Here is a 12,820-nt window from a genome sequence, read left to right as displayed (position 1 = left end):
AGGAGAGGTAATAGGACCACTCTGTTCTACTTTGGTCAGACCTGACCTCGAATACTTCATCCAGTTTTAAGTACTGTACTGCCATTCAAATATCAAGAAGCTCAAACATGTCCAGCAGAGGACAAGCAAAATGGTTAAACATCTGGAAACAAAGCACTGTAACGAAGAGCTAAGGGAGGTGGCTATTTCAGGTTTGGAGAAGGAAGACTAGGAAGTATATTGTAGCCATCTTCAAATATATGAAGGGATTCCAAGTATAAGACATTCCACAAAACATTAAGAAAAAAATATTGGGCATTTTGAAGAACAAGTTGAATGGCTTGATGCACCCAAGAGTGTATTAGGTGTTTATACCTTTATGACAGGGAGCCGGACTAGATGGTTCTTGAGATCCCTTCTAGCTCCATTTGTCTATAGTTGTATATCAGCTGGGTCCCAGAGAAAGTGTGGTCGCCTCATCTGCAACTACAATTCCTATTTTTATTCCTTCTTTTTCTGGTATAGGTTTGAAAATCTGCTACAGTAACATTCTACTTCTTTGTAATGGGAATGTGGAACAAGCCATTATCCTGTGCTCCTAACTTCAGTAAATATGGAGGCTGACCATAGTACACAGTACAACTCTAATGTTTACCTTCTACATAGTCTTTTTGGACTAAATGCTGGGCCTCTAGTGAAATGGAGTTGGTTTCAAACTGAATCCGTTTGAAGACCTTACCATTAACTTCATGCTCAAGACTTGCCTGTTTGTAGGTGTTTACAAGTAACAACTAAGTCATATGATGCAACTTTGCGAACCATTCCAGTTACACCTTTAAAGAGGAATGTTGCGTGAGCAAAGGGGTAATAGATTTTGACCATTGTAATTTTGTAGGCTTCTGGTACAGCCATTTAACATACTGGAAATTTTATTGCCAGGATACATACATTATTGGATATATAATCATATATATGTAGTAGAAAGAAGTATTGTATTCATCCTCTTAGACCTGATATATCATACTTACAACGTGAAATGGCAAAGTATAAAGTTTAAGCATAAAGTTGTTTGTTACAGTATCCTTTGCAGCTAACACTACTGATCTGAAGTTATGTACGTGACAACATTAGGCAGCGTGGCTTGGTTGACATCCTAATTTATTTATGGCAGTGGTCCATCTTGTTCTAAGTACATGCTGCAGTAATGTCAAGTGAGCATAAATGACGATGTCAATGAAGGGAAAATGCTGCAAGCCTGTGGCATTGAAAGAGTTTTCCAGCATCAAAAGGCCAAATGAGGATAAAAACCTACAAAACAATCTGTACAAAGTTTGTCCGGAAGGCATGCAGTTTGTCTTTCTTTTAGTCTTCAGAGCATTTTACTCTTTTGCATAAATGTTAAAGGCTTCTTTTGAAATTCACTTGCAAGCCACAGAAATCTCTCTCCTGTCCATAATGCTCTGATCATAATGAATGCCAAGCCTTTTGGCAGCATATAGTCAAGTATGTGAAGGTTTTACTGTCAAAACAAACCATAAGATTATGATTATCAAAATTAGGCTTTAGTAGATGAAAGTGTAAGAGTTCAGTAAGAAAACACAGGTTTTGCCTGTAGAAGATTCTGGGGTCAATCCCTGGTATCTCCAGGTAAAGCTAGGAAAGACTGCTCTGAAATCCCTCTTGGTCAATGGAGACAGAACTGGGCTAAGGGGATTATTACTTTGAGTCTATATATGACAGCTCTTCATGTTCTGTAGCATGATTCTCTAAGGAGAGATGGTACAATTCTTGGTTAATTTAATGTTAAAATGCACTAGCACTTAATTATATACACTGTGTGTGTTCATGTTCATTTTTATTAAATATGCACAGGCAAAATGACCATCTGATGCAGATAGGGCCCTGATTTGTTTCCTTGTGCTTTATGCATTTCAGACTTACATCTGAATACAAACGAGCTCTCCATTCCCTGATAAAAACCCACAATGTAATATAGTGGGGAAATTGCTCATTCTTTTCGTAATGGCAGGATATAATTAAAGTTAATGTTAGAATGTTAGAGTGAGGTGTGAGAGATTGACATTCAACCAGCCATACTCTCTTGGCTTGACAAAGACCTACAGTATTGTGAGGGTTAATTAAGTGTGGCAGGGAAGAGCCATGCACTCCACTTGGATCTGTATGGAGGAAATATGAAGCATAAATGTGAGGAGAAGAGAGAGGAAGAGCGAAGTGACTCAATCTCCAGTTAGCTATGAATGAGGTGACCTGTTTTCTCAGCCTAAGGTGGTTGTGAGGATAAAATGAATGAGGATAGAATTCATGTATATCAGCCTAAACTCAGGACAGTGGGTTGATGTACAAGTCCACCTATTTTCTGTGTCATGGTTAAGCACAAGTCAGCCCTTCTCACACTGATACTCTCCAAGTATTATAACTCATAAGCGCAATCCCTCAGTTTTCATATTGTGCTCTGAGATATTGAAAGGAGACCTGATGGAGAAGGCAGGGCTCAGGACTGTACTCTCTCTGCCTCAGCTCCTGTTCTGTAATAAAAAATATATATTGGAGTATTACGCATGCAGTTCTTTCAGCAGTTAGTGAGAGGTTTCCTCTATGTACTTAAATTATTCTTATCCATTCCCTGCTTGCATCTTCAGAATATTGTCAGGGAAAGTACTGCATGATTCATGAAGTACAGGGTCATTCAGAATTTTGTTTTGTTTCCACTTTTGCATAAACCCTCTTCCTAAGGTCACACTGGTTTAACCAGAATAGGAAGCGATAGGTTTCTATTGTAGGTTAGCAGAGTGAGCACCATAGGAATATAACTAGCTCTTTGAATCACACAGTCTGCTAAAAACCCTACATGGATATTCTCTCTGCAGCCAGTTGACCTACTCGGCAGAAAGGTCAGTCTACAGCATAGGTCAAAAGAACCCTCTGTGCATCAAGGGAAGACACAATCATGGATATATTGCCTCCCGACATCTTAGCCTGAATTCTCCCTGTGCCCTGCTGAAACATCTTAGCATGCCAGAGTAGTAATGAAGCCAGCACTGCACATCAGCATTACATTCATGGAAGTGTGTGTATGTGTTTTTTTAAAGAAGAAAGAGTAGCCTTGGCTTGAAATGCAATAAGTGATAGTGAATTATCACTGAGATAAGCATCCATAATCTCTGACAGGATGTGGCATGGTTCTTTCTGAATTAGTATCATGTTTACAAAAATAATTATAAAGATAGAATTGGGCACCACAAAAAATACTTATTATAAATTGTTATGAACAAAATGAATAAACTTATCTGAACTTTTCAAAAAATCATGGGTCACCTTTATTGATTATTGGAATAGGCACAAGCCTAGGGAGATGACTGCTCTAAATATTTTGAACACAAGATAGTGCTCTTGGTGTGCTAAAATAACATTTAAGTAGGATAAGTAGGATATATTGTTCAAAACCGAATAATTGATGTAAAATGGGGAAGGAGTTATTTGTTCAATTATACCGAATCCAATATATTAAATTGGGTTTGTGGTTGAGTGTGTTTGTTTGTTTAGAAAATTCAAATAAAACTAGAAAAATACTCATATTTTAAAGTCTTCATCCTCATGGCACATATCCTAGTGTCTTCTAGATATCCTGGCTATTTCAACTTCATTTAATTTGTAAATAAAGGGGAAGCCACGTTGACTTCTCTCTCTCACTCTGACTCTCCACCTCGCTGCCCTCTGCTTTCCCCCTACTTTTATCTTTTCTTAGAGGGCATCCTGTCCTTCCTGCCCTACAGTTCGACATGGCTGCTGAAATGCAGCAAACACCCCGCACCAGCAGAGGGCAAGGATAAACAGCCAGCACAATTATATAGTTTCTAGAATGATCTGGAGCATCATATAAGAGATTCTGAATTTAAATAGTGTAGTAGAACAAACAGCAAAAATGTGTAAAAATTATAAGAATAATGCAGTGTTCTAATTTAACTCAAGCCTAGCATGTTCAAACTGAAGACTGTTTATTGGGGTTCAAGAAAGAACAGGATTATGTGACAAATTTAGAGAAAACTAGCATTAAAAGGATCTGGTTCCTGCAATTGAAACTTCAATTGCTCCTTTGCTGATCTGCTCATGCATTTCTACTCTTTCGTTACAACAATGAAAAAGCTACAGTCACATTGGAAATGATACATATTATTGTGCTTTAATCCATAACGTTTATACATATGTATATGTTGAGGTATATGGCTATAGACATATAAACTATCTCAGCCATATGATTTTGTTTTGTAGCTACTAAACTAACTATAACATCATTTTCTTATTATTTTTAGACAATCCATGGCCATAAAGGGGCCATAACTGCAGTGGCTTTTGCTCCTGATGGACGATACCTAGCTACTTATTCCAACACTGATAGTCACATTTCCTTTTGGCAGGTAAGTGAGATCCATTTCTTCATACCACATTTGAATACTACAGTATTATTTTTAAAACTTTCCAGCATTTGTATTAATAAATCATTTGAACTAAAATATCATGTTTGTACAAATGGGAAAAATAAAATCTCAATATAGATTTTCAGCATAAACTGCAGTATTATTATTTTATTTATTTGCTTTATTTATATCCTGTCTTTCTTCCTGAGGGGACTTAAGGCAACTAACAATCACACAACTTTAATCAATTTAAAACAAAGTGAATACAGAAATAAAAAAACACAATTAAATAGTACTCTGTGTGTTAGGCTAAAATACAGTAAAAATATAATAAATATAATTAAAATGCTTTTGAAAACACACAATCTTCTCCAAAATCCCACCTACAACCTGCTCAGCAGTGGGTCCCTTGTCCTTCCCCAAATGCCTGCTGGTAGAGGAACGTCTTGACCTGTTTGAAGAACACAAGTAATCTTAGTATCATTGATCGCCACGGGTATGATTTCACTCTTTTTAACTTAAGAGAAAAGCAGTGGAAGAACAAGTGCTTTACACAGAAAAGGCCATGGTTTTAGTCCCCATTCTTCCTCATTGGGGCAGAAAGATTGCAGTGAAAAGACGGAATAACTAGTATCGATTGATATGGATAATATTGGGTGTTAGCCAGTCCTGTCCACATGTTACATGAAGGAAATCTGATGGTGGCAGGTAGTTTTGTTGTTGTGTGCTTTCAAGTCATTTCTGACATATGGCAATTCTTAGGTGAGAAGTATCACTGGGTTTTCCTGGCAGGATTTGTTTAGAATAGGCTTGCCATTGCCATTGCCTCCCAAGATAATCAAGTGGGTTCCTATGGCCATGTGGGGATTTGAACCCTGGCACCCTAGACCAACAGTAATTTTAGCATTTGTTTTACTGGGATATTGGAAAGTCATCAAATGTTCTTCAGGAATGAAATTTAACAGCTTATATGATAACCCCCCAATATTAAATGCTTGCACAATTGTCTGAGGTACAAAGAATTCCTATCATTGAAGAATTCAACCACTTGTTCACAGTAGCAAAATAAAGTGGTTAGTAGATACTGTCTACTAGAGAGTTCTCCTGCACAAACCCTCTGCAGATACTGAGAAGGATATAATTGTCAAGTTCCAGTTAATTTAAGCAACATCTTCCCATCATGTCTGCTTTTTGTTTGGAATCACAGTCTATATAGGCAGCTATCTCTGTGAAAGAGAATGGTCTGACAGAAAAATTATTGCTTCCTTGGACCTCTTATTCCTGTAACTATCAGCTAATAGTATATAGTTTTAATCTACCATGACATTCTGCATGTCATTCAGTGGTAACTGTATGTGTTATTAAGAGTATTGAATTATTATCCATCATCACAGAGAGTGTGATTTCTGAAGCAGTGAATAAGAACTGTAAAAACGCTCTTCCATCACTTGCATATATTTAGTTGAGCTACACGGGAAGATCTAGAAAGCAATCAGATGTATTGATTGAGATGTTTTACATGATCATCTAAAATTGCAGGGAGTGGTAGGGACAATGCTTCTAACTGGAGTGTGCTTTGACATGTAAACTGCAGGGCTTAAATCTTGCATGAGAGTTTTAAATATGGGTTTTTTTCTTGCTGTTTAAAAAGACAGCGTTAACATAAAGAGTTAAAATTAGCCAACACGTTGCATTTAAAATGTAACCCTGTGCACTAGTGATTCGTCCTCTCCCTCCGCCCCACAGTGGTCTATTCAGCACTACTATTAATGCAGGAAAATCAGTAACATTAGTCATCTTAAAAGGGTTATTACTCAAGATGATTTAAATTGTGAAAATGTCAGTGGGGCTTGCATGCTCCCTGCTACAGATGCCATGATTTACACTCTCTGACACCATTCTGCTGCTGAGAAGGACCAGGGAAAAAGTAATGGCTTCTGTGTTGCACTGATCAGAATTCAGAACATGATATCGACAATAGCACATCTTAAAAACGTCTTCGGATATGCCAAGGTTTTCATGTGTCAAAGTCCAAGACACACAGCCAGGGAGTCATGTACACTGGCTTTATTTGGAGCCAGAGATCCTAACATGTTTAGAAGATTACAGAAGCATTTAAGTCACCACAGGGCTATTTCTTTATTTCCTTGTTTTAAAGCACATCACATGCGTACCAAAGTGATATAAATTGTCCAGTTATCTTCTGATTTGGAAGCTCCAGTATTTACAGATTCATTCCCTTGATACTTTGCTTTATAGAGCTAGCTGATAGAGATATAAAAAGCTGGTGCCTGTTGGAGCTTTCTTGGCCTCATCCCTGCCAGCCTGCCTGCCTTTCAAAGTATATACTGTCAAAAACACACCCACTCTATTATTCAGGAAACTGCAGTAACCAGAGACAACTGTTTCCATTTGCAGGATTTTGCAGTCGTTACACTTCCAGATGTGCTCATTCCAATGGAGGAAAAAAAGATAATCAAAGCTCATTTTGTAAATCAGTTATTGGTCCCTTCCGTAGCATAATACTGTGATTGCAGAGGTGTTCTTTTAAAATGATTTTAAATTAAATTTGATTTAACTGTCTGGAACAAAAGAGGAGGATGAACTCTTTCTCACCAAAATCCTATTGCCTCAATTCATTGATTCAGTGCAGGTGAAGTATATGGGCTGCAGGGAGCACACGTCCAAAATAATTTCACATCACTGGAATGCATTGTGACGGTGGTAGGACAGAGAGAAAGTCACCAGAGGAGTAAATATACAGAAGATAGTGGCAATCATTCCTAACATTTATACATCTTTCAAAGTGTTAGAAGCACTTTGCATATATTGACTGGCCTCCTGTTGGTTAGATCCAACTGAAGTAGACCTATTCCATTGCATTGACTGAATAGGTCTGTTCAAGTCAAGACTGAAAACAAGATACAGGCAAATTTCTCACAAGTCCTTACAAAGAAATGTTGTAAGTAAGCCCACACTGTTATCACTTATATGTGGAGTCATGGTTAAAGAAGCTGAGAAAGAACATTAGCTTGCATTAACCCATCTAGTAAGTTACTGGCTTAACTAGACAGAGAGTGAAATTGGTGTCTCCTAACTCATTCTTAGCACCTCTGTTACTGTGGCCCTTTGGATTGGATATTTTCGAAATTAAATAAGACTGTTACATAAGTGTTTTGTCTTTGTTTGTTTTGTTATTGCTGCTTTTTTCATCTCAAGGTGATCCTACCCTCCACTTTCCCACCTCCAGGATCACAGCTGCTTCTGTGGTTTTGTTTCTGTAAAGCTAAAATTTTGTCTACCTAGAAGCAATACACTAACATACGTGCCCACAAGCAAATTGCAATAGTAGGTGACTGTTTTCCAGACCAAATCAGAAGAGACATTCTTTCTCAACTATTATTAATTAGTGACTTACTCATGCCTTAGCAACAGCTTTCTACTCTCTTGCCACACTATAAGTGACCCACTAGTAGAAGACCCCCTGGTCCATTAAAAGGATAAATATGTCATGTCATTGTTATTTTTAAATTGCTAGACTGCCCAGCTCTTTAGAAAAAGAGAAATTAGCACAAACCTGAAGCTTACTTATGTTTACTTATGATTTAAAATGGTTTTGTTACTGTTTATCTCACCATTTTCAAGCATGAGTGAGGCATAAACAAAAACACCTCCAAAAAGCTGTAAAACACCTTTAAAATAATGTTTCGTGATCATCTGACAAATAACAGTTTTTGTGGACCCATCTTTAAAAGCAGACTATTAAATGTGGAAAATCAGTTACTTTTGTTGTGTAGTGTAACTTTCACGAGGAATGTTAGCAAAGTTTTTATTGACTCTCAGTAGCTAAAACATCGTTTATTGGTACAGAATGAGTAGAAAGAAATTGGTTAACTCTAGCACAGAACTCATGTTACAGTCACCAAGAAGTATTTTTGAAGATTCGCTTTAAAAATCAAGGAGAGATTCCTCTACTTTTTGTACTGTCAATGTTCTTCATTATGAAATCCTTGGATTTTCATGTTTATTTTTTCCTTTCTTTCCATGGTGACAGATGAACACTTCTCTCCTGGGAAGTATTGGGATGCTGAATTCTGCACCGCAACTCCGATGCATCAAAACATACCAGGTTCCACCTGTCCAACCTGCATCGCCAGGCTCTCACAACGCCCTCCGACTGGCAAGGCTCATCTGGACTTCCAATCGCAATGTTATTCTTATGGCACATGATGGCAAAGAACATCGGTTTGTGGTGTAGAGTCAAGGTTTGCAGTGTCCCCACTCCCTTTCTTCCAAATACAATTTTATTTAAATATCTCCTCTATCACTCTTCTCCCTCTTTGTGATCATAACACTGGAGGGTCAGTACCAGTTCCCACAAACATTATCAAGCAGCATTGGCCAGGTGGCATTTATTCTGCTTGCTTTTCTACAATAGAGCCCTGCTTAAGCCACACAACTGCCTTGTTAAGCTGTCTGGAATATCTTGATTTTACAAGGGTTGGTTGAGTTTTTTTTTAATTAATCAAGTTACAATATTTAAGCTGGGCTGATTCTAATCACTTTGAGAATGACTAAAAACATCCACAGGGTTTCATTTGAAAAAACCTAGAAAGTATTTAATATCCCGATGTTTACGAAAAACTACAATGCAATGTTTACATGAATCTCCTTCCAGCAACTGTTGGAGGATCACTGAGTTAGGATTTATTTTAGGCTATGCTTCATGCTTTCAAGGGAGTGGGATGAAGTGGGTTATCACATGCCCCTACAGCTCTCCACGTGTGTTCCTTTGGCATTTCTTGATTTACAGGAAAGAATTGGATGATCCCTTTGTGTATAGGGGCTCCCAGGTGCCCACTCGAGCTGCTGGTTCACAGCATCAAAGGTTTATTGTACCTGTCAGACTTGAGATTTCATGAGAAAATATATGGGAAAGAGGATTTTCCATTTTAGCTTGCTTCCTCATGTACATTCCTGATTGATTTGGAAATGATGACGTAGTTTAATAAGTGAAGAGAAAATTTTATGTTTCTTATGTCAGGGAAGAGAAAGATCAGCTGCATTATTATTATTTTTAATGAAAATTACAAGGTTACAAAGAGAGGATGGGGATGAATATCAATGTTTGGCTTGCTGCTACTCTAGATATTAGTGTCTGCAAGTAGATTTTCTTGCACAGATTGTGCTTGCACTGGGCCTGTGGAGAAAATAAAGGTCCCTCACAACTAGACCACTGAATGTTATTGCGGTACAAACTCATGATGCAGAGTAGTTTAAACATTGTAATTTCACTGGAAAACAAATACTTTAAGCACTGGAAGCATTTGGTGAAGCGCATCACTGCTTGCTACTGCAGAAAGCATAACTATATGTTAACTTACGGTTCCATTTTAATACATTGATATCTTTTTCTTAACAAGAAGGTCATCTGTAATTATGTTCACATATCTGATATGTTTTGTGCATTTAATTTTGTCTGAAGAGAACCTAGCTTTTGATCATAGGACAGCGGAGAAAACAGAATATTAGACATTTTATTTAAATGCAAACACATCTGATTTTTGTCTTGTATCCTATTTGCTATGAATCTGCAAGGCAAAGAAGAGAGCATGATCTTAATGTATGCCAAATTCTGAACAATTTAAAAATTCAAATTCAAAAATGGAACTTGATAAAAAAAAAAGAAATTCAAAAATATCACTTGGTAAAGAAAGGGTTGCTTCTAACCTGAAAATATTGGGTGCTTTCTTTGAAGTACAACTTTTTTTCCTCATTAAAATTAATGGAAATTGTGCAAGAGCAGTTCGGCATCCTTGCACTCGTCCCACTTTTTTCAGTGGGAATTGCATCAGAGCAGTTCCTCTAGTTTGCATACATTGATTTTTTTTGTTAAACAACTTGGTGGTCTATTTAATACAGTGAACATGTAAGTAGGATTACATAGGCTACAATCAACATATCTATCTACTTCAGATTTTAAGAGCAGAGCAAGACCACTAGGAATATTTATCTCATAGTGCTATACATTTATATTGTTTTTAACTATTGCAAAGCATAAGTAGTGTGTTTGGTGATGGTAACAATTCTGTTGTAGAATTTCAACATTTGTTTTAAGTGAGCCATTGCAGCGTGCATGTAGATTGTATTTATCAAAAGTGGATGTGAATTTTTTAAAAAAAAAATTGAACATGAACACATTTGTTTATTAAATCAAAATATTGTAATGTCATAAATGAAGAAAACCCTTCTTGTGAATTTCCATGTAGACATTCCAGGGTCATATTTACTTCTTCCTTTGATACACACACCTATATTTTGCCTTTCATTACAGTTTCTTCAGTTCAAACCTCCATGGAACTCCTTTGCTCAGGGCTCTGTGCGATCAGGAAACTGTGTGTCATTTCAGTGCTGGCTAATACCCCTTATGTGCAGTGGGATGTCATATAAAGGCTACTTCCCAGGATGGAGAGAAAGAGCAGCTCCACGTTGGCCTACTAGGGACAAAACTATATTACACTAATCACAGGGTTAAATCCAGTGTTAGTCCTGCCTAGATTGGACCTCCTCAAGGGATTTATTTTGGTCACAATTGACATTAAGGTCCCACTGATTTCAGTGCATCTGCTGTAGGTTTGACCAGTATTGAATTTAGTTTAGGGCTCCCACTGAAAATCTCATCTCAAAAACACAATTTCTTGTGCGTCTTCTATCAAGAAAGTTATTTTGTGCTTTGAGGGGTCTAAAGATATTTAGAAGACCTTATGTAAGATTAAATCTTCTGTGGCTATGTTACACATGGCAGTCTGTAGCTATAAAAATAAAATCAGGCTTTTGAACCACTAGGAAAGCTAGTCTACATGAAGTTATTTAAACAGAAGAATCAATATTTATGTACTAGGAACTGCAACAATTCTCAATGTTCTGAGTGGGGGCGCTGGGAGTGGGAGAAGGAATATCTTCATTGAAATGAATGGAAGAGGTGCCACCTAGTACTTCGTAGATTTTTACCTTGGATTCCCTTAACATCCACATATGCAAATTTGAGTGACTCTCTCAGCCCTCACTGCAAAGTTCATCACATCTTAGATCTTTCAGCACTGCAGTAAAATTTGTATTGTCATTCCAGTGTAAGCTTTTAGTGTTTTATTGATTTGTTTAGTACTGTATTTGGATTTGTCCTTGTAAATGTAGAGGCGTACGTGGCTTCATTGGCAGTTTACAAGCAAAAGATGACATGATGAGACACCTGTATGAAATCGTTGTCATGACTATCGTTGCAGTGTATGGTAACTGATTAAAATGTCTGCCTTGAAAAAATGACTTGACAATTCCACTTACTGGCTCCTGCATGTAACCGAAGGGTCATGTGTATAGACTATCTCTGAAATAAATACTAAATTGGACTAAAGAATATTTTCCCCCAGTTCTCATTCTAATTGCTACAGAAACTGTGTGTGTGTACAGTAGGTCAAATTGGATGCTAAGAACATATACCTGCCATTGAAAGCATTTGCTGCACCTTCATTTCCTCCTAACTCCCATAGCATTGAGAACAGATTAGATTGTGCAAGGTTTTCACAAATTTTTGTGCACTTCCATTAGCTGCCAACATACAGAGAAAGAACTGGGAAATGCAGACTAGTGTAATACCATCACACCAGCTAAACTCTATTAAATTCTTTATGCAGACAGTGGGAGCACCAAGTGCATCATAACTATTTGAGCAGCAGCTTGTAATAATATCTAGCTTAAATTTGTATTAATTTCAATGTAGCCCTTTCCCCATATATCTGGAACATTTCATTATTACAGGCGAAGACACCATTTCAAAAGTTCCAGCATATTCATAAGCCAATATGAATTACGAAATAATCCATCAGGTTAATATGATTTCATTTCCTGAAAGAAAAATCTTTGTCCTCTGCCTATTTTAATTGCCCCTTTGTCTCACGGGAAGGTGGTGTGTCTCTTTCCCTCCCTCATTTCTTTCTCGCCCTTCCTCTTTTAAGAAACAGTGATTGGAGCAAATGACTGAAATGTTGTCAAGGACAGCTTCCCAGTGTGAAAATAGGAGATTGTGTTGTGTTTGTTTTATCCAAAAATGTTGAGCTTGGATCTGCAAACCTGTGATATCATTAGGCTAATCAGTCTACAGGAAAGACCATAACAAATAATTATGCCTGCTTTCTTCCCTTTGAGGTTTTCATATGAAAGAGAAGAATGGGGATGGATTGAGGTATTTGTTACATAACAGAAAAGGGGAGTGATGCAAGATAATCACAGCGGGCTCATAACCAGCAACACTTCAAGCACCTCTTGATTTTTCAAGGTGTGTTCCTGTGTTAGAATAATTGATGGCTTAAATATTTTTTTTTCCTATAGGTAGAATCTGCACAGTAACC

At 37.3% G+C, this 12,820-nt stretch overlaps 1 protein-coding gene across 3 annotated transcripts in view; it reads left to right on the top strand.

The window, feature by feature from the left end:
- The window catches only part of wdr7 (WD repeat domain 7), a 241,658-nt gene extending 229,829 nt beyond the window's left edge, over nt 1–11,829 (top strand). For all 3 annotated transcript variants that reach the window (XM_062972543.1, XM_016995242.2, XM_062972542.1), the window contains 2 exons: nt 4,311–4,415; nt 8,470–11,829. In XM_062972543.1, the coding sequence (XP_062828613.1) occupies nt 4,311–4,415; nt 8,470–8,673 (309 nt within the window). In that variant the 3' untranslated portion in view covers nt 8,674–11,829. The remainder of the gene's footprint in view (nt 1–4,310; nt 4,416–8,469) is intronic.
- The last annotated feature ends 991 nt before the right edge of the window (nt 11,830–12,820 follow it).

The sequence above is a fragment of the Anolis carolinensis genome, chromosome 2, assembly GCF_035594765.1.
Source record: "Anolis carolinensis isolate JA03-04 chromosome 2, rAnoCar3.1.pri, whole genome shotgun sequence".
NCBI classification, from domain to species: domain Eukaryota; kingdom Metazoa; phylum Chordata; class Lepidosauria; order Squamata; family Dactyloidae; genus Anolis; species Anolis carolinensis.
This window is presented reverse-complemented; position numbering and strand designations above follow the sequence as displayed.